At 37.3% G+C, this 23,386-nt stretch overlaps 1 protein-coding gene across 1 annotated transcript; it reads right to left on the bottom strand.

Annotated features, from left to right (window-relative positions):
* Positions 1-1,948: 1,948 nt before the first annotated feature.
* tpcn2 (two pore segment channel 2) lies at positions 1,949-22,843 on the bottom strand. Its single transcript, XM_084404912.1, has 25 exons — positions 22,355-22,843; positions 20,106-20,164; positions 19,924-20,000; positions 17,986-18,163; positions 16,955-17,071; positions 15,450-15,556; positions 15,186-15,258; positions 13,416-13,515; positions 13,026-13,091; positions 12,843-12,907; positions 11,472-11,581; positions 11,304-11,385; positions 11,146-11,232; positions 10,396-10,515; positions 9,702-9,761; positions 9,382-9,510; positions 9,224-9,273; positions 9,035-9,134; positions 6,900-6,971; positions 6,731-6,804; positions 5,884-5,983; positions 5,190-5,272; positions 4,436-4,517; positions 3,883-3,974; positions 1,949-3,011 (listed from the first exon to the last, which is right to left on the bottom strand). The coding sequence occupies exons 1-25, from the start codon at positions 22,491-22,493 to the stop codon at positions 2,933-2,935; spliced, it is 2,301 nt and encodes a 766-aa protein (XP_084261038.1). The 5' UTR covers positions 22,494-22,843; the 3' UTR covers positions 1,949-2,932.
* Between the last annotated feature and the right edge of the window lie 543 nt (positions 22,844-23,386).

Here is a 23,386-nt window from a genome sequence, read left to right as displayed (position 1 = left end):
GGCTTCAAAATAACTGGCAAGATATAACACATATATTTTAAAGAAGCTTGCCCCGTCAGATGCTCTGACATACATGCTGACTGACAGATAGATACTTGCGCTGTTTAATGCGTTTGAGATGTGTTTTCCCCACTGCAGAACTTACATTTCACAGGTATATTCTCCATCTGTAAATGTTAGAAAGTCACTTTTGTTCAATTTAATACATCCTTGCTAAAAAACAAAAACAAGTAGGCTATTACATTCTTAATTCTTACAATAGGTCCAGAGCCATAGAGATGTAACAACTAGTATAGTTGTATAGTTATAGTACTAGTATAGTAACTCTATCTATGGCTCTGAATAGGCCTGCTTGCTTACCCTACTCTTTTGAATGGTAGAGTGTATGGTTCAAGTGTATGGTTTCCACAAAATATATTAAACTGTAACTCCGCCGATTTTCAACTCGCTTTGCATTGTTACAATGTCTGCAGTATGTAAATGAACAACGTTTACCAATATTCACGTTTATTTGTCAGCAAAAGTGACGTTTAATTTCGACAGAGCAGTTTTTGTGAAAACTACAGATTATATTTCCGCATTTTAGTATCGCCACCCACAGACAGCAGGATTATTAACAGAACATTTATAGTTAGAGTAGGTTTATCACTGAAAATTGAATCGTAGGCTACTCTTTAAACAGCATTCTGGTAAAAATGGAACACTATGGCAACAGTTTTCTTACCTGTAACGTTACATGACGGCGTTTCGCTTCGGGAGGGCGGAACAGTCAGAACGCTCAGGGTGCGTTTACACTACAACTATGCTTAAAACGGAGAAGTTTGCATAGCCCGATTAACCCTTCACTGGAAACCGAAAGTAATCTCACTCCCGCTAAACGTTCACTCTTTAAATTCTTGCACCCGGCAACAATACATGTCGACACCATTACTGGTTTGCTATGAAGGATTTCCTACTAAAGCAAGGTGGCAGCCAAGATTTTTTTGAAAGCCTAGCTGTACCCCTTTAAGCAGCAAAAACTGTTTTCAACATTGATAATAATTAGAAATGTTAAATATAATACTCAAATATTTTGAGCAGCAAATCGAAATATTAGAATTATTTTGGAAGGATTTCTGGAAAACCCTCACTGAGGCCACAGCACATCTTAAGGAAAGATAAACAAACCGTGTAAGGGAACTGTGTTTGTTTGGAAGATGAGGGGAATGATTGTGTCACTCTGATGTGTGTTCAACACAAGGTCAGAAAGACCTACGTTCTGTTTTAGGTGTGTATGTTTAGCCCCCTAATCAGTGGAAAGTGTGTGTGTGTGTGTGTGTGTGTGTGTGAGAGAGAGAGAGGAGAGAGAGAGAGAGAGAGAGAGAGAGAGAGAGAGTGTCTCTCTCTCTGTGTGTGTGTGTGTGTGTGTGTGTGTGTGTGTTTGTGTCAATCTACTTTCCTGGAGGCTAAGGAAGTCCATATAATCACCTATAAAATGGTCTTGCTAAATTGACTGTGTTGAAAATTAGACACTTGTGTAAGATATAAAGCACAGGCTTGTGTGGTCCTCTTATAAAATGTGATTTCATATAAAGTTTGTTTGATACAAAGCATGCTACAACTATAATAATGATAAAAAAATCTGATTTGCCTGTATAGACAGTTAACATAGACACTTAATCAACTTAATCAAGTTGATTGGGGTTGTTATTCAACCATTTTAACCAATTTTCAGTAAAATGTATTAATAACAGTAAAACACCATCTGTTGATAATATTGAAAACATGGAACATATCCCAATCATGACCAAAGTCATTGAAATTCACTGACTAACAGTCCAGGTCACATTTCCCCAAATTTCAAAGAAAAATAAGACATTACATTTTGCACCTTTTGCTTTGTGACATTTGCATGATAATAAACCAGAAATGTACTATTTACAATAATACAAAACAACAAACTTCTGAATCCTGTCAGGACACAATGATTTAATTAATTTTATTGCATAAATTAAAGGCAGTGAAAAAAAAAAAAAATCACATTGCCATATTGAGAATTTTGGATGAGGCATGTGCTTAATTGTCATTTTCTTATACAATATATGGTTACACTTAATTTTACGGTGACAGTTATATTGTACTTACTTAAATACGTTTGGAGTAATATTAATTACCTACATGTATTTATAGAGATATGGTTAGGGTTTGGTTTAGGGTTAGTTTCTTGTATTTGTGCATAATTTACTGTTATTACTAATAATAAGTAAGTGTAGTAACGTGTAACTACGTGACCTTAAAATAAAGTGTTACCCAATATATTTATTGTGTCAATTTCCTTTTCTTTTCTTTTTTCTTTTTGGGGTGAAATACGATCCGGACATTTCTTGAGAGATTCACCCATAAAGATTTCTGTCAAATCTAACATAAATAAAAGCACTGAACAAACATAATGGCACAGTCAGAAATGTAGAATTAATAAAAAACAAAGCTAAAAAACATTTAATACATTTATGAGTCTTGTCCCTTTGTTTCCACGATTTTTTTAAACAAAAATCTATAGATTGTTATTTTGTTGTTCGATTGTAACAGCCTTACAAAAAATAAATAAAGAAATATTGGTTGTGAAATTAATTTCCAATTCAGACAAAAATGGTGGCACTGATCCCACTATCATTCACAGGTTGTAAGACAAGAACTCTGGGACTCCAGCAACAGGAGTGACTTGAGCTAAAACTTCTTTTTAAATTGAAGTTCCTCTGAACATTAATCATGTGACTCTCTGTTAGAAAACACATACATCCTTTCTCAGCCCGACCTGAAGCAACGCCGATCCTATAATGGGAAACAGGCCCTCCAAAACGGATGGATATGTAAACATGAGGCCTACACAGACGTGATGGAGTCCTGGAGGATTGTGGGATTGTTTTGGAGGTGGAGTTGAGGGGGTTTAGGGTCACCAGGAGAGGTGGAGATGAGGATGTTGTTGTAGTTGAGCTAGTAACTCTTCTTCTGTCGGCTCTTGGACATGCTCTCTGAAAATAGAGGATGGGCAAAATAATAGAAAATGATGTTGGTATTGGTATTAACATGCCTAAGACTTTAGCACAGTACTGTATATATATTTCCATCTGGGCAGCAGTAGTACACTGATTTAAATAGGCAAATGCTTAAGAGTGAAAGAGTCTATGATTGGATGACTATTGTATGAAGACACATCAACAACGTCTAATGAATCTTGACACTGTCATCCTGGAATATGGCCATGATGTGTCCATTCCTACATGGTTGATTAAGAAATGAGAAGCTACACACTCCATCAATTAGGGTTAGAAGAACTGTTGCCAAACATGTAACATGATAGAAACATAATAATCACTGCAATAATGATACAAAATCCAGAAAGGGCTTGAATGAAGCGTGTTAAAATATTAGAGGATATAGCACATAATTATCATCACCATAAACGACTCTGAGTGCTTGTGGTGTGAACCGCTCTGTTGTTTTGACATGCTGCTCACTTTAAACTGTAGAAATGATAAAATGGTGCTAGAGTTGTCATTTTGTCTCGCGGTCCGCTATATGAGGATGCCTGGTGTGTATCGTGGTGTGTACTGTAAATCTGGGGGACACGTTTTCTCTCATCTCTCAAGAAACTTTGAGACGGAACTTGGTGGCACTTTACTTTCAGGAGACGTTGTTACAGTGTAATTACACAAATAGGTCATTAATTACATGTGCTCAGTGCTAACTATAGGGCTACGGTAAGGGTTTGGTTTAAGATTAGCTACTTGCAATTATGCATATTTACAGTTATAGCTATAGTAAATACATGTGACGAGTAACTGCATGACCTTAAAAGTGTTACTGGGAACTTATCGATGGCTTTGTTCCCACAGTCTTTACCTGAACATAAACTGCACAGTGCTTTGATAGGCGATTCTCTCCACATCCTCAACAGACAGAGTATTACTGCGGTCCCACTTATAGGTGAAGTTCTGAACACACGAACAAAAAAAAACACACAAGGTTAACTAGCATGCTTAGAAACAGATTTATGAACCTGTCAAGAAAAGGTCAGGCTTTATGGATTCAGTTCAGGATCTCATTATGACAAACAGTAATGCTATGTAAAAAGGTGTGCTTCCAACACTACATTAAGGTTAAGGTTAGGGGTTAGTATTTGACCTTAGCCCTATTTCAGCGTTGTCTAGGTAGTCAGCACTGTGACTGACATGACCAATGAAGTCTTTGCAATCGGCCTGGGGTGGGGTGTGCACTTCACTAAAACAAATCAAGCTATTGAGAATATGTTCAGTAGTTCAGATTTCAGTCATATGATAATAATAGGGCTATATATTTCTTTTTCTTTGGAATAATGTGCATGTGATGAATTCGCAATAAGACCAGGAAAGTATATGGTCGATCTTGAATTATTTAAACCAAACAATCTACATACCTCCAAAATGAGTGCCACAAACAGGTTGACCCACATGACTGAAGATGTCATCCACCAGGCCACAAAGTACACCAAAGACCACCTGGCATGGAAGAGTTATGGGTACAAATTTACAAAACCCTGCCCAGCCAAAGCATCCAAATATGTTAAAGATATTCAGAAGAGAGTGTGTACTTGTGTGCCAAACTAACAGGGGGAACATTGTGCGATAGCAGTTCGATTGATTTTACATTTATAATTATCTTGCATTTTATAATATAATATAATAATTTTATAATAATTTTGACATTATTTTGTGTGTATTTGACTGTTTAAGCGCAATAAGCAGCGAAAAAGATTTAGTACTGAGAGACGGCTTTATGTGCCGCACTTTTTGTGTCTGTGAGCATAAAATCTACACTAACAACAGTAACACTATTCATCAAAAGAAACGAGTGAGTGAGGAGAGGCGGGTTTGTGTGTCACACGCTGTCGGAGAGAGAGAGAGAGAGAGAGAGAGAGAACAGCTGGTATCATCTATCTATTCTGGGGAAAATGAGCATTGGAAGCGTTTAGATATTTCAGTATCGATATGTATAGAAAAATCTATATTTTGGTGGGGTGATGGAAACCATCATATGTAATTTTTGCTTCTTCAAAATGACCAGAAACACTGGTCCACTCTTGGTCAATGTCCAATGACGGTCCCCTGTTAATAATATTGGCATGTATATGTGTTTGTGTGTGTGTGTGTGTGTGTGTGTGTGTATCTTACTCTGTAGTGTATCTGGTGTATGCATCTGTGAAAACATGCCAGTTATTCACCACCATGATGTTATAGAGCAGGACCAGAGAGGACTGGAAACATGTGACACGAAGAAAACAGAGTTACATTTATTTTGCATCAAGAGTTCAATCATTTACATTCATTTTCGAGTTTAAAAAATGTTTTCCTTAATTTTATGAAAGCTTACAGTATAAATAATATAAGAACAAAACAGAAATAGATCGTGCAGAAACCTTGTATCTCCAAAAACAAATAATCAAACAAAGCATTGCCAAAGTCAATATTGTTGCCTAATATATGGTCAGACACCTGCATGTGTCACTATATTATTAACATTTTACCCAAATCATGCTCAAATAGAGACGGCACTTCATTTAAGTTTGAGTTATGAGGTTTTACCGAAAGTTTGAGGATCCAATGGAGTTACAAGGTTTAGTCATAAGCTCTTTTTAATACTTTTCATTGGTTAGACTTTGACAGATGAAAATGGTGACCAATAGTAACGATTTATGAAATTTGATGAAATTATTGCAATTTGGTCAAATCCAATGACTAGTTCTTCCTTATAAGTGCTCATTTTATCATTCTGGGAACTTGTTAGAAACCTATTTGTCATGAACCTATTCGAATGTGTATGATTCGCGAGGGTGTCATAGGAGGCTGAGACCTCTGTGCAACTTACAGCAAAATCATCAAAATTGTTTGGCCAGTACTCCAGCTGTTCAAAAGTGCCACAATCCATGCTGTAGGGACCCGTGTCGTTCTCTGTGCTGGCGTTCAGACTGAAAGGAGAGCGCATAGAGACATAGAGAGAAGATGTAGAGCGCATAGAGTTGTCAACAAGGATCTACACAATATATAGCAACACATAACTAATCACACTACTGGTCAAAGCCAGAATTTTCAGCATCATTACTCTTGTCTTATGATCCTACAGAAGTCATTCTAATTTTATTATTGGTGTTCGTTTGTTATTATTAGTTCTAATTGACCCAAACTTTTGAATGGTAGTGCATCACCACAAAAAGAAAAAGCAGTAAAAGCTAAATTGATGATAAACAGAAATGTTTTGTTAGCAGAAAATCATCAAATTAGAATGATTTCTGAAGGATCATGTGACACTGAAGACTGGAGTAATGATGCTGAAAATTCAGCTTTGATCACAGGAATGAATTACACTTTAAAATACATTCAAATAGTAAATAAGTCTTTCAAATTGCAATAATATTACTTTTTTTTTTACTGTATTTTTCATCAAATAAATGCAGAGACTTCTTTCAAAACATTTTAAAACCTTAATTATTCCAAACGTTGCCATCAAAGGAATAAAGCACAATTTAAAATATTATAAAATATATTCAATTCTAAAATGTTCAATTTTGTTCTTTTTCATTTGTAATAATATTTCACAATATTACTTTTTACTGTATTTTTGATCAAATAAATGCAGCCTTGTTGCGCATAAGAGACTGTTTTCCCCAGTAATATTGAGATATGTTTGTGTTAAATGTGCAGTTGATGTACAGTACCTCATGTTTGGCGGAGGGGTTATGGCTCCCTGGAAAAGCCAGATACCAAGAACTGCAAACACATAGTACACCACCTGTATCAGAGACGACACATGTACAGGTGAAGAGACTGACCTCATCATTAATGATGAAACAGCATGTGACACTGTAAAACGAGTCGCTCACTCACCAACAGAACGCCAGCAAATGCCCGCAAGTTTTTCACCAGGTCCACGAGAGTGCTGGCCACCACGGCCATCAACTAAAGCCCAAAGAACAAAACATTATTAGTGCACTTGATATATGTCAGATGACACTAGGCGCGTTTCCATTACAGATTTGCGCAAAACTTTTGCGATTTTTTTCTTCTAAATATCGATAAAAAACTATTGCGAAATGACGGCGTTTCCATTAACCGATGTTATGCGACTAAAACGTCATTTTTTCCTCTCGTGATAAGTCATTCCAAAAATCATGGCAACGGACGTTGGTAAGTTTATATATATCACAGCCACGTACCGCACTATACATTATTATTAATGGAAGGAGACGTATGTGTGTTATCCAAGCATTAATGGCAAGGAAAGACCTTTATACTGTGAGCGGCTCATATGAGGTGTTTCCGGGTGTTTCTCCCTCATATCTGCCTCGAGGTCTTGATTGTGGCATTTCTTTGAGGTTTAGAATCCAGTATTCCTGTAATTCTTTTGTCTTTTATGAGTTTAATAAAGAACTCTGTCTCGTATTCTGTCCAAACACACCGCGTCATCTACGTCAGGTGACCTGTAAATGCGCAAAAACTGTTTCCATTGCAGTTTTGCGAAATATTCCTTTTTCGGACTGCCTGAAAAACCACCTCATGCGAGCGTTAAAACTTTTTTGCGATAAATGGGAGTTTTCGCGAAATTGACGTGTTTCCATTGGGCGTATTTTCAATTTGCGCAATTTGAAGGGTAATGGAAACGCGGCTAGTGGGGGGGTAGACCAATTATGCCAACTACTGTATAATATAGTCATATCCCAAAAATACTGGCACCCATGAATTGTTTTTTAAATATATTGAGCAATAATGTGCAGTCAGCTAGTTACTGTAACAGTGGCAAAAACTACTTACTGGTTTGCTGCAAAAAAGCAAACCAGTAAGAGAGAAAAAACCCAGTAGCACCTCAATGCAGTACACTAGATCCAGGGGGCGGAGTTGGATCCAGATATAAGGGGTGGAGATTGGTAGGTTTAGGGGTGGGTTTAGGGATCAGGGGGTGGAGATGGGTAGGTTTAGGTATATGTAAGGTGGGAGGAGTTGGATCTGGATCCGACTCCTCCCCCTGGATTTCATGTTCTGCAGTGAGGACCATCTCAAAAAACTTGGAATTTAAATCAATAGTGATATTCATTTATATATAGGTATAAAATATATCTGCAGTGTTTATGTTGTTGCTAGGCTACAGTAGGTTGACTGTTTTCTACGACTGATGTACTACTTCTCAAAGACAATATTTACCCCTGGTTTCACAGACGAGGCTTAAGCTAGTCTCAGACTAAAACGCATGTTTGAGCCGTTTTAACTGAAAGCAACTTGCACTGACATATCTTAAAATATGTTTGTTTTGTCTCAAGATGCACACCAGTAATGTTTTTTTTTTCTAAGACACATCTATAAAACCTACTTAAATGCCCTAATTGAACTAAGGCCTAATCCTGGCTTAATCTAAGCCCTGTCTGTGAAACCAGGCCTTAATGTTTAATTAGTTTTCATTTAAGCTGTGTCTCTGGTCAGAAGTGGCAAGCAATGAGTCCAGATTAAAATCCACCTAAATACCATGAAAAGAGATGAAAACAGCAGAAAGAAGAAATAAAATCACATTTAAATCAGAGAGAATTTGAGTAGTTTGCAAATGGCCGTATAGAGATTCATACAGCCGTACTGTATGAACGCCATTAATGGCTATTAGAAGCACTCATGTACAGTTATGTTACCTAAAGGCTATGCTACCAAAATGTCCAGGGCTGCGTTTCCCAAAAGCATCACAAGCCTAAAGTTGATCGTAGAACAATTGCCACCAATGGTCTCTACGATCAACTTAGGCTTACGATGCTTTTGGGAAACGCAGTTCAGGCCATTTGTAATACTAATAATTAATAATTAATAATTTGTTTATGTTTTTCGGTGGGTAATAAGCTAAGTACTTTGCAGTGTTCTGCAAATATTTTGCTTTTAACAGTGATCTGCTAGAAATTATTTAAAAAAAAATGAAGAAATGCAATGGTGCAAGTGTGTTCAGCTTGTAGAAGCAAGGTGTTTAATGTGAGTATCCTGTCACCAACCTTGATTTCTGGAATTATCCTGAGGAAACGGAAAACAATCAACATGTTGACCAATCGCACCATCTCCCATAAAGCCATCACACGGTGTGGAACCGGATCCCTGTCAAAATGAGAGGAAAACGTCAGATCAAGGCGTTTGGAGAACAGATTTATTCTGCGATCTTATGATTGTAAATTCCACACACTCACACTTCCACAGAGGGATTCCTGAATGTGATGAGTATGGCGATCTGAAGAGCCTGTTGAGGATAAAAGAACAACACAACGTGTCTCCAGTTATTGCATGCATCATGTACGCTGCATAAATCCAAGGATTATTATAAATAGAAATTAATCACAAAAATTACCAGCAAAAGAACAGTGAGAAATCCATCAAAAATGTTATTCCTGAAAGACAGGTAACCTCTCCAACCAAAAGCCACTATTTTCAGTAACATCTCAATTAAATAGTACAGGATGAAAGCACAGTTGATGATCTAGAAGACAGAAAAGATATTCGCATTAATATTCATTGAACCACAGAAAACACAATAAATCAACTATTGCAAAAAAAAAAACACAAGCCAAAAGGATTCGATTTATTAGTTTTGAACCAGCCAATACACTTTCTAAATGAAATGTCATTATTGCAGCAGCATAAATAGTTTTCCATGCATGAGACGGTCACCTCCATATAGAAGTAATTCCTCTCTGAGGCGGATTTCTCTGAATTCAGAACCAAGGCGGTCTGCAGAAAAACAACAGAAATCAGAGATGAACTTCAAGTTTCAGAGAGCCAGAGCAACCAAGCGCACGATTTGTGTTCAGTGTACAGGAAGGACTACTGTAGTCCAAGCTATAACTTTTGTTATGCATATACTATCCACAAGATGGCACCATTTCACAACAAAACAAAGAAATATCATTTTGTGAGATAAATTCTTTACCCCTGAGATTACAAATAATGTTCTAATCTTTCAATAAATAAAATGAATAATACAATTACTTTGCTTATATAAGTTCTAACCTGATGCAGGTTTTAAATTATATGAATTGTAGAAACAATTATGGTATGTATGATCACTTTTAAATTTATAGATTTTTTTTTTTTTTTTGTAATCTGTGGTCAATATTTTTCCTGTTTATATCAAAAAATGACAGTAAAAATGACTAAAACTTATACATTTTCTAATTTGTAATTTAATTTTCCATTTCTATCACAAGATCTATCTCCCTGTAGCTCCATCATGAACCACTGGGTGGTGAATTTTTTTGGGGGAAACCCTTGTTTTAATGGACTGAATTCTGGAAATGCAATGTTCTTTATGTACATAGGGTAATGTGATAATTAAAGCAAATGAAAAGCAAATAAGGTTTCTTACACAGATACAGATGACATTGGCCAGAGCGACAACGTTTCCCAGCACTGTGATATAATAGTGGCTGTAGATATACTGGATTTGCTGCAGGGCAGAAGAACTGTACTCTGGCTTTGGTGGATGCTGAAGGGAGAAGACAAAAGCACTTCATATGTCTGTTGACACCCGACAATTAAAACCAGAGTGAATGTTCATTTTTCAACTTTTTAACTCTGTAGCAAACAGGATGCAGAACTAAAATTTATATTTGAATCCAAGGAAGTAAAATTCAAAGAAACTGCTGTGTAAATATTACGCTCCATTATCCAAATGACTTTGAATTTGAAAATGAAAACCCATAAACATGACCATACACAAAACATGTGGGGCACATATTAAGTGTCCCCGAATTACACCAAAGTTTTCAAAATGGACCCAAACAAAATGAAACATGCAAACTTTAAACAGTCGTATATTCTTGCTCATTTTTGTTGTTGTTCTGGACTAAATAACATTCCTCATTTCGTGATTGCGTCAAGTTTCTGTGAACTTCCATGTAGCTAATTCCTCTTCCTGTCCAAACTACAACTAATAACATGTAAGGGAGCCAATTCTTAACTTGTGAATTCTGCCAAAGCCTGCTATTAACCATTGTCTAATGATTTAAATACTAATTTAACTGACTTGTGCATATTGTTAAAAAAGAGAGACTTCCTTTAAGAGTCTGGATTCACACTGTAATGTAAACTGATCCAGATATAGATGGTCACACACCTCTTTCATAAAATCCTTGTCCAGCTCATTAAAGATCCTCTGGAAGGCCTCGCCGTTGATGAAGCCGTCTGGAAACTGCTGAGCAGCCTGAGAGAAACAAGACCGGTCAAACAAACATCCTGCCTACTTTATTAAACTTTTCTGTAATCTGTATTCACCTTAATAATAGCCTGTCTGCAGTAAGACTTCATGTGGACTCGGCTCATGACCTGCAGAAACATGTTCACCGCCACTCGCTCCCTGAGCAGAAACAGGAACAGTCATGTGATCAGAGACGGGAATAAGAGTGAATGTGTGCAGAGAAAGCTGTAAGGAAGTGTTCTTACACATGGCCTTCAGACTGAGTGCTGGTGTGTCCTCGTCCCGGACAGCACAACACCTCGAACGCAGCCCGAATACCCAGACGCCTCCTGATTATAGACGTCTGAACTGACATCTAAACACAGATCGTACCATCAATAATTAAAGCAAGAGCTGACCCAACATTAACATTCTGTCATCATTTACAAAACCTCATTTTGTGTGTAAAAGGAGAAATTCTGAAGAATGTTTACGCCACTCTTTTCCATATAATAAAAACGTATGGCTTCAGAAGACTTGGGGGAAAAAAGGCACTTTTTGGAGTTTGACAGCCCCTGTTTTCATCTGAAGTTGCACATTTAACGTGCACAAATTTGGAATATCGCATAAAACATCTGCGAATAGAGCACCGTTTCCATACCATGTGTTCAAGAGAACAAAATCGTCACTTCTTGGGAAATTGGTGCAGAATATCCGTTATAAAAATGGAAGTTGCTGCAATCGGGGAAGAAACTGTGGCTCACTTGCACCTCCGAACGTGCAGATGAAACCCAATAAACGCTGTCTTACGTTATCTTATGCTTAGATGCCTGATGTTTGTGAACTCAATTGTGTGAGACACTTCTGTGAGGACATTATACCTAATCATTTTGATGACGGACTCAGGGTTGCCAAGTTTGTGTCAAAACCCGCCAAATTGCCATTCAAAACCCACCCAATCATGGCCAAAACTAGCACAATTGTGTTTCCGGTGGGTTCCCCGGTAAAAATCACGTTCCAGGGGGTAAAAATATTGAGTGTTGTGGTTCGCTTCAACCCGCAGAAAAATAACCCGTGGCAACAGTGTAAAAGTAACCCAATTCCATGGGAAAACCACAGATTTGGCAATACTTCTTTGGCTCAGGCATTTCAAAATGACCAAACCAACATTCGAGATGCTGTGCAATGTGATTGGTCCACTGGTTAGTCCAGTTATCCAATCACATACTGTGTTGAGGCAAAGTCACATGACTTTTTTTTTCTTTTTTTTTACATCTATTCAGTAAATGAGTTTCCATCATATTTTATGTGTGTTTATGTGTCTTCTTATCGTTTATTTAAATGCACATTTTTAGAATGTATGCACATCTTGGCATTTCCATCCAGATTTTTTTTTTATTTTTTATGTGATATCCCAAAATTCACATTAAAATAGGTGGATGGAAACATAGCTACTTTTGTTGTATAGGGGGAAAAAAAGAGATTGGAAATTACATTCAAAATATATTCTGTGCTCCATGGAAGAAAAAAGTAATTTGGGTTTGGAAAATAATGACAGAATTTAGAATGCTAAACTATTCCTAATAAACAAGCCACAAATTCCTAAAAAAAACACTATGTAAGATGACGTCACTCACCAGTAAATATCCCCTGAACTGGTTATAAATAATAGCCGTCATTAGATTCATCAACAAATACGTTCCTGGCAGAAGCAATATAAAATGTCAATGTTTAATGCAGGTGGAGAGTTATAAACGCAAGTATTATTTACAGCACTCTACATGTACAGTGCAACTCATCCCGAGTGCCATAAAACTTACCGAACACACTAAAGAGTATAAAAAATATCGAATATCCACGGTTCAGAGAGTATGCAGGAATCATGACTGTTGAGAGAAAGACATGTTGGGATTACAAACACAGATTACAAGAGAAGGTTGAAGGACATTGGTGCGGTTTCACATTTGAAACACACAGATACCTGTGAAAGTTTAACAGAACGTTGTGACAAGTCACAAGACATCATGTCATGTGGTTAAAGCCAATGACTCACAGCTTCTGCTGCAATGAGCCAGAAATGACAGAGAATTCGACACAGCAGTGCCAAAATGTCATCTGTGTCACTGAACATCTAACACTTGACTGAGTCATTCAGAGAGTCGCAGCTCCTGAGAGACTTCAGCAACTTTTACAGTCGCATGAAGACGTACCGTCAGGGTTATTGGCGGTGGTGAGCAGCACTAGCAGAGAAGACAGGGCTTTTGGCAGGTTTTTGAAGTATGTTTCCCATTCTCCATTCTTCTTAGGGTCCTACAGAAACACACAGAATAAGTCACCTGGAGAATTTGCATTGTTTATTATTTGCAAGCCAATGTGTCGGCTAAATTATTCAAAATATAAAGGTTGTTGGATGTTATTTACCAGGCAGATGAAATAATAGAGAGTGCATTTAGTAAATTTTTAACTTTTACTGAAGGAAATGAAAGTGATTCTCGCTGCTAGTGTTTCAGACGAGTGCTGTGTGGTTGCTGAGCTGTGTGGTTCAGCTATATATGTGGTTTCAACCCTGTTCTACTAGGGTGATCTGCATGGTTGCCATGTGGCTGCTTACTGGCCCATGTCAAAAGAGCCCCACACCCAAGTTTCTGTATTCTGGACTCTAGATATGACTTTCAATGTAAGGTGAATGCCCATTTTACTCTCTGCCCAGTGAAAATCTCCACATGTCAAACTCCGCTCCTATTTCCAGTAATCCTGAAGACCTTGATTAGCTGGTTTAGGTGTGTTTAATTGGGGTTGGAGCTTAACTCTGCAAGGCAATGGCCCTCCAGGAACTGGGTTGGACACCCCTGGTTTAATCGCTAAGATGAGTAATAGCACACCTCTCCACCACAAGTATTAATTCTAGGCTCTGTTCACACCTGGTATAAACATGCATTTTGATCGATCGGATCACAAGTGGACGACGCATTCGACCGGATTGCTTTCATAGTGTAAACGCTCATGTGGTCGAATGTGTTCAAACAGCCACTAAAGACCGTCTTCTCTCCGTCTACTGATCTAATGCGTGAACATTATGGGAAGCGCTCTAGCCAGACGGGATTTCAACTTTGTCGGCTGCACAATGTTCTCCCACCATTCCTGATTTCTAACACACACATGTTTGGCGTGATCTTGTGGCTTCAGAGCAGAAACTAAAGCTGCTTCTCTCTGTATGTTTTTCCGTCGTCTCCAGGTCGCGTTCATGTGTAAATTGCACGAGCTTATTTTGTCCCTTAGATCGAAAGATCTGAAAAAGCCCATACATTTACCCGCCCATAGACCCTCCCCTCGAAGAAATCAGGACAGAAGTGGTGGAAGGTGGACAATGTGTCTCCCTCGTCTACTTGTGATCCGATCAACAAAAATGCATCTTAAAGGGATATTTCACCGCTGGAAAGATGAATGTGTATTTAAATTGGGTCATTTATGTAGTAGAAATGTGAAATTAATTTAGAAGTTGGTGCCTTCTAGACTGAGAAAAGCCAGAAAATGTATTTTTGGCTCATGTGGATGAAAGACAACAACTCCCAGAATGCACTGCGCTTCGCTGCCCTACGAGGCCACTCCCAAGCCACGCCGACCGGTTACAGAGGGCAGTATCGGAAGAAATGATACAACTAGGCAACTAGTTGACTCAAAACTGAAAAGACGGCGTTTTATCGTGAGATCCCCCTATGGGCGGGTTGAAGACATGCGGGACGAGCTCCTCCTACTGGCTGTAGTCTCTCGCCTCTGGCCAAAAAAACCTCTGATGCTAAATGACGATTTTTGACACACAATACAGAAATCTCTCGTCTCAGGGGGACATGAGGGAGGGAAGCACGGTCATTCGAAAATACTACCGGATTTCTACTGACACAAAGCTTAATGCTAATCGGTGAAGTATCCCTTTAAGGGTCGAGTTATTTGGTAAAGATTATATTGTGAGCACTTATTACATCTGATTTGGCAAATATCAGCATTCCAATCATGGTGAATATGCAGAGGTGTAAAGCCAGGAGCAGGACAACACTGAAAGAGAAAGAGAGAAACATAGAGAGAACACTTTTGGTCAATGTTTACTGTCATTATTTTAAAATTGCAATATTAGAATGAGACGGCATCCAAATTGAGAAGTGAAAATAAGTCTGAAATTATAAAAAGGCACACATGGGAAAAACCCACAAAGAAAAAAAAAAATATATATATATATATAAAATTACCTTGCTATCTCTGGAAGAGTCCTTTTGATACATTTTAGAGTTTTCTTCATGAGGGAAGAATTTTGCAAGAGGAAAAATGGGCGAATCAGTCTCCTGACTCTCAAATTCTGTGGGACAGAATGACAGGGCAATGTTACAATCGGTCCACAGCTGATTGAGTCAATCCTGCTTCCCAAGACATGCTCAGTGTTTCCTTATTGAAGACTTTAAAGCAGGGGTGTCCAAACTCGGCCCTGGAGGGCCACTGTCCTGCAGAGTTTAGCTCCTGCCTGGAAGTTTATAGTATGCCTATTAAGAGCTTGACTAGCTGGTTCAGATGGGTTTACAGGTAGTTAGGGTTGGAGCTGAACTCTGCAGGACAGTGGACTTCCAGGATCAGGATTGGACAGACCTGCTTTAAAGGAATCGATCACCCAAAAATGGAAACTTAATTTAATTTCCCTTAAATCATGTTTGATGTGAATTTGTAAATGAGAATTGAGATTGACGGTTGAGGGCAAGATTTGAGGGACTTTTGTCCTGTTCTTTAAATGAGTAAATTATTCTACAAATGTGTAAATTATGAGTTTTTAATATATGGGTTAACTACGCCTTTAAGTGTATGGAGGACTGTAAAGTACTACTTAAATAAAATGAAGAAATCAATTATCAATGTATGATTTCAAAAATAAAAATGTGATCATCAAATTTACAAATAAGCATATTTAAAACTGTTTAAAAATGAAAGACAATATATTTTTTAATCAGCTTTTTTGACTTACTTATTGAATTGATTATAATTGGACGTAATACGGTAAAAAAATATTTTATATATATATAAAGAGAACCAGGTCATTGTTAAGACACTGATGTGAATCGAAAACGTTTTATCTTTGGATTTGAATAAAGGAATTTTTGTAAAAATCTTCCACTACTATGTATTCGAGCTTCTCTCCTTGTTTAATTTTAATTGAAAGAAAAAAAATCCATATCAATGAAGATTTTATACAGAGTTTGGCAGATCACATTTGGGGACTTTCGATTAAATGATTTAATTTAAACAGGTCTATTTCTTTTTGAAGAGTTATTTATGAATGAATTTCTTTATCGTCACATTTAACTATATTTTTAAATAGGAATCATTTTAAAAATGGCTATTATTATTCAAATAAAAAAACATTGAATTATTTACCATTTAAATTTTCAATACAGAAATGTATTTATTCTCTCATATTATTTTTAAGTGACGCTAATAGTCAATAATAAAGAGTTTGGTGTCACTATAATACTAATATACTAGTAATCTTTCTGCACAAAAGCTTTCACACCCTTCCTGGTCCCTCCTGTGCAGCACTGTACATGTTTGATGTTCTCTTTGTTTAACAGCTGCATTAACTCATGTACTCCATGACCTGAGCTAGGTGTGTCCATCCAAAATACACTGTGCTGGGAAGGCTTTAGGAAGGCTTTGAAAACTGCTATTATAGTGTAGGCTAGGCACGATTAATAAGCAGATTTGTACTCACCTCATTGCACATCATGCTAATGCTCAACATCCAATCAATAACCGATGCTGCAATCACTATTACATAACCAATCAGCCATTTGTTCATACGAAACTCCTCCCATCCTATCAGATAGCTCTGCAAAACAAACAACACATTCAATATGTTCCTTAACACAGTATCAACATATGCCACATTAAAAAATGTATAGTAACAGTTTAGTTAAAAAAGGTCAATTTAAAGTCACCATGAAATCAAAATTGACAATACTTGATTTTTTATGGAATATTGAGTTTTATATATTTAAAATTCATGTTCCCTCATAAACTTGAATCAATGTAACTCGAGTGGGCGGGGCAACCTGTCAATCACATGAGATCCACCAATAACAAACCATCCAATCAATTCCTCCTGGACAAAATCAGCTCCCTCCCTACATTTTCTCTTGTCCGAGAAGCCGTTTCACTCGGAGATAGGCACGATAGAGAAGAAAAGACTATCGCAACTTCTGTTTCATGCCGACTTTAACTCTGTTAAAGGGATAGTTCACCAAAAATGGGAAAAAAAACTAAAGTTGAACATTTTCCCAGGCTACGGTCACACTGTCAGTCCAAATCCGATTATTTGTCTATCCAATTGGAATCTTATCTAAAATTATTAACTGTGTACAACAATCCGATTTGTGTCCCATGCCGCTCTTTCGTTTTCCGGAATATCTGCATTGATTTTTATGGCAATGATGCTGCGCTGCTAGGTACAGTATATGCCAAAAACAACAACAACTGCAACATGGAGGGGTTTGCAATACACATGTTGTCTTATTTACAACATGACGTTTAAGTTAAACCACACAAAATCCGATCAGAGAAGTCAGACTTAAACGGATTTCATGTGCTTGTTTGCCGTTCACACTTGCTAAATCTGATCAGATTTCAATCGGATATGCACAAAAATAAAGTTTGAATGACAAATAATGACAACATTTTCACTTTTGGGTGAACTATCCGTTTAATGCTCTCCCCGTGGTCAGTTGAATATTTCTGGATGTCTACCTTCACAGTGACATCTAGGATGAAGATACAAAGGCAGACAATCTCAATCCCCTCCGTCAATCCACAGGGAGGCTCCCAGGGCTTGGGTTTGAAACGAATGTCCGAAGTGTAGGTTAGAGAGGAGGGTCTCTCAATGAGGGCCAGTGCCAGTACAACAGCAATAGTGAACCCCAGACCCCTTCGAGAGAGAGAGAGAGAGAGAGAGAGAGAGAGAGAGAGAGAGAGAGAGAGAGAGAGAGAGAGAGAGAGAGAGAGAGAGAGAGAGAGAGAGGAAAAGCAGATCCAATGACAAATCCGTGTGTAACAGATACTGACAGAGATATGAAATATATTTAAAAATATATATATGTTCAAGAAATATGTTGTGTACTAGATATGTACTAGAGCTGTACGATTCTGGATAAATTGATAATCACAATTTTTTTTTTTTTAAATAGAGATCACGATTCTCCCACGATTCTGAATAGACAACTAAACAATATAACATGTAATTTACTAGAGGTTCTGACAAAATGTTAATTGCTGCAGTTTATTTTAAAATATTTAATCAATTTTAATAACTTATTGGAAAAAAATGTAATGAATGATTCAATGACTCACTCATAAAGAGAAAAGACTTCACTTGTTTCATTACTGGATGAATCAGTGTTTTCGAACAGATCTATTGAATGAATGATTCAATCACACATTTTTTTAACAGTCACTTGTCGCCACCTACTGGTGTAACAATTTAATTTATACAATCGTCATTTAAAGTATCAAGTTACTTTGGTAATTTACTGTATTTAGTAAAAAACGTAAGAAATTCATTGTTTTATTCAGCAAGGATACATTAAATTGATCAAAAGGAACAATGAAGACTTTACATTGATACAAAAATATTGTATTACAAAAAAAGTATCACGATACAAAATAAATGTATCTTGGTTTTCACAAAAATATTGAGTAGCCTAGTGATTTCAACATTGATAATAATCAGAAATGTTTCTTGAGTAGCAAATCAGCATATTAGAATGATTTCATAAAGACTATGGAGTAATGATGCTGAAAATTCAGCTTTGCATCACAAGAATAAATTAAACTTTAAAATATATTAAAACAGAAGAGTTATATTGAATTTTAATATTTCACAATATTATTGGTGAGCTTAAGAGACTTTCAAAATTATAAAAAAAAATAGTACTATTGACCAGAAAGGATTAAGTAGCCAGTGTATGGGCTTTTCAGTGCTGGGGGTAACTCCTTAAAAGTAACTGGGTTAAGTAATCAGATTACTTTTTTAGAGTAATGAGCAAAGTAACACATTACTTTAAAATTTACAACAAAATATCTGAGTTACTTTTTCAAATAAGTAACTAGCATTTATTGACCACTACTATACAGGCATGAATTTATATTTCCTTCAGCCTGAGGCTTATTCATTTCACTTTTGGTGTGAAAGGGACTTTACATTTGCCAAAAATATCACATTTGTCATTATTAAAAACAAACAAGCAACCCCAGCCCAATTGTGAAAGAGTAACGCAAAACTAACATAACACATTACTTTCCATAAAAAGTAGCTAAGTAATGCAAATAGTTACTTTTTTAGGGAGTAGCACAATATTGTAACGCATTACTTTTAACACAGATTGTTACAGAAGGTGAACTAAGATCTGCTGGTACAGTAGCTATTGCTATCCTGTGACACATGAAATTAGGGAGAGGGACATTCTCTTTCTAAACAACATTAAATTTGACAAAATGACCATGGATGCAAGGTGAGTCATATTATTTTTTTTAATTATATATTCCAGAGGAAAAAAAATACTTTTAAACTGTATATAATCTGATACAGGTTAATTTTGGCAACTTTTAGGAACACCCGTCAGACCATGTCCACGTGTATGGGACATAGTTGGCAAAAGAATTATTAAAAAACTATTTCTGCTTGCTTACCACTGACATATCCTGGAGTAATACCATCTATATAACTGTAAGGACCCAGAATCAACCCTGTGATTGATGGATCGATACTGTGGGAAAAGAGCACACAGGGAAATTAGTCAGACAGACAATCAATCAATATATAAAAACATAAGCCTAAATGTGGAAAAATAAAAAGCAGAAATATTTTTCACCTGAATTGCATCTTCAATAAATACAACTGCCTGCTGGATATAGAGGTCTGAATCTGCATCTGCGTCATAGAAAGAAACAAAAAGTCATGACTTTTAAACTTTTTTATTTTTTTTTATTATTTGGCAAAATAGTCCCTAAAAGATTGTTTTGCATTGGAGATTCTGTAATATTAAACAAAGTAAAAATATTAAAAGCTCTGTTATAATAAATAAAAACTCCAGTGAAAGATCATCGCTCCAAAAAACCATCATTCCCATATGCCCTCCATTTTACCACTCACAGAGCAAAGTGTGTGGGCCAGTTGCAAAAACAAAGTCAGTGTGTTAACACTGTGTCTTACAGGTGCAGTAAGTGATTTCTGAGAAACGCTGTTGATATTTGAAATCACCCCAAACAAACACACTCCTCCCTTCATTGCTCCGCCCCCAAAATGCTCAAGCGTGCAACACAAGAGTGGATGTCTCTTTATCACAGCTGAAGCAAAGCAAAATAATGCTTCGCAAAAAACACGGCGAAGATGACAATAAGCGGCTAAGGACTTTGTTGTTAGTCGCCAACAGCACATCAGCTCCAGAGAAACAATGACACTCAAACCTGTCCTGTTGTTACTAGAGGTAATATTACAGCAACAGCATAACTTGGTTCTGTGCAACAGCAAAAACAGTGTTACTCATGTTTGAAGCAGAATCAACGGGCCTTCCCGCTTGGGTCTCTCCAGTACTGGAAAGTTTTTCTAATACTAACGTGGGTCCTAAAGCTCTAGTCTGATTATAACCCTTCCTTTCCCAGTGAGATTCCCCTGACCTTTTCTCTTTTTTAATGTCAACAAAATGACATTTTCAGTCCAAAACGCTCCAAGTCTAAATTTTCAAGTGTTTTCCAAAAGTTGCTCATCCACATTGAAACATCTAAAAATGCTCAAATCACCTTCCTGCGCATGCGCAAGTTCTCATGCTATTCTTCTGGCACGATCATTTTATTAACAGAATATCCCACCACTCAGTGTTGTGTCCAGGTTGCACTTAAAATCGCATGGTCCAAAATGCAATTGACATCATGTTTTGCCGCAGGACAGCAACTGTCATCTTTGCAGGGCTGTAATATTAAGATTCTACAAAGGAACGAGTCTTTAGCAACACTATGAAAGTCAATAGCAGGCACAAAAATTCCGGTATAACCATATGGGTACAATATGCATCACATGTGTCATCCTTTTCAAATACCTCCGTTTTCACAGTCCAGACTACAACACGAAAACGGCGTTTCCAAAAAAGCTCAGACAGTCTTCGTTGACAAAAACGCCATCTCAATGTGGGCGGACGGGCAAAATGGAGAGAAAAGGATGCTTTTTCAAACTCACTCTCTCCTCCCCCATAACGAGTGGACTCATTCTGCTGATTGGCTACAAGTGGACCCCTACTGCTGATTGGCTACAAAAGTGTTTTGGCGCTCACTTTCAACAGCGTTTCTCAGAAATTGCTAACTACACCTTTAAGATTTAACGGTTTGCCCAGGAGTATCTAGTCTTATTTTTCAGATTCAAATTAGACCAATCTACTGTTTTATGTAACTGACTTTAAAAAAAAGTTATTACAAGTCTTGAAGATAATTTTATGCAACTGGTGCGAAATTTACTGGATCATCCTATGTCCGGTACCTGTACTCAGAATACATTACATATATCATCTGAATGTAGTGTATATCTCAGATTTCAGGTCCTGAAAGCACCAATGTCACAGGATATCCAGGAATCTTTTGCCAAACCTGAGCTTCTCAACAGGACATGAGCCAGCAAATCCAAGCCATCCTTGAGTGATAACGCTATTGTGCCCACTGAAAGTTTCATTTGACTTTGTACTGGGTGTATATGAAACCACAGACTAAAACATAACCTGTCAGCTTAGCATTCAGGATAGCCTGACATAAAGTTTGAGTTTTATATTGCAACACTTTATATAAAAACATCTCCAGGGTACTAAGAGTACTGAGAATGAAACTGTTGCCACATGTTTAATCTCTGTAATTTGATACATGCTAGAACGCAATAACAGCCTATTTGAAGTCAAAGCAACTCGGTCAATAAGGAGACAATGGTGTGTTTGTCTGGCAGCAAAAACAGAAAGTTGAGGTGAATATGACACCAGCCTGGACAGAAGATAAGCCTGAACAATGTTATGGAAATGTGTCCTTATAGTCAGCCAGTAGTCCAGGACACTTGTCTCAGGTTATAAACTGAATAAATACATACCATGCTCTTCACTATCATCAGTCACTGAATAGGACAGCCGTCGTGATGATTCTTTATGTTGATGTAGATCACTATCATGAGATCCATAATCTCCTGAGCTCCGGTTAATGCTGCCCGTAAGCAGCGGTTCTTCTTCCATCTAAACAATCGTTACAAGTCTCCAAATATTCCAAATAAATCCCAAACAGGGTGTTAAATGTGTCGGTAGTGACGAAGGACAAAGCTAAACGAGACTTCTGTCCATGTTAAATAGGGTGACAGTCTCGACTATAATAGTGGAGACGCACTTGGTTCCCACGGACAGTAAGTCGGTGTAAAAACATGTCAGGGAGGACGACCGTGCTCGAAGTGTTTTTAGGAGACGTCAACTCCTCCCATATCCTCTAACTCTCTCACATAAAAGCTTCTGCTCGCTCGTGTCAGAGGTTCACAGCACTAACATTAAGTGAGTTTCACTTTAACGAATCGGTTCGAACGATTCTTCACAATGAACCAGTTCAAACATTCACAGTGTTATATCATCATCACTAAAAGCACGTGTTAGTGAAATGTTGATGGTTATCGATATGTTATAATTACATTTCGCCAAACGCTGATGCAAAGTGTGTTCTTAAATGCAATAAAGTGTTCGAAAAAAGAGCACTTTACTCTGCTGGGTTAATGGTGTACTGCGTCGATTAAATACATGTCTGCTTGTGTTTGCTCGTGTTTGGTCTCGGTGGACGTTGGGGAAATGTGAGTGTAGAAGCTTGCCCTTATAGAGTTCATTTGCGTCATAACATAATGAGCTGCAAAAGGATTGAGCAAGCGTGGGAATTTACAGGCGACCTAATAGTTTTAATGCAGGTTCTAAGAACGGTTACAATAATGAAAAAAATCTTTCTTTCTTCTAATTATAACAACATGAAAAGTGTGTGTGTAGGCTACACTTGCACAGCTATCTTTGTGAGGCCTGGGGCCGGTTGCATAAAACTCTAAGACAGTCTTACAACTTAGACATACAATTATTTTCTTTAAGACTGTTCATATCTT

The sequence above is a fragment of the Rutilus rutilus genome (genome assembly GCF_951802725.1).
Source record: "Rutilus rutilus genome assembly, chromosome: 3".
NCBI lineage: Eukaryota > Metazoa > Chordata > Actinopteri > Cypriniformes > Leuciscidae > Rutilus > Rutilus rutilus.
The sequence above is the reverse complement of the archived record's forward strand: the minus strand, read 5'-3'. Positions and strand labels throughout refer to the sequence as shown.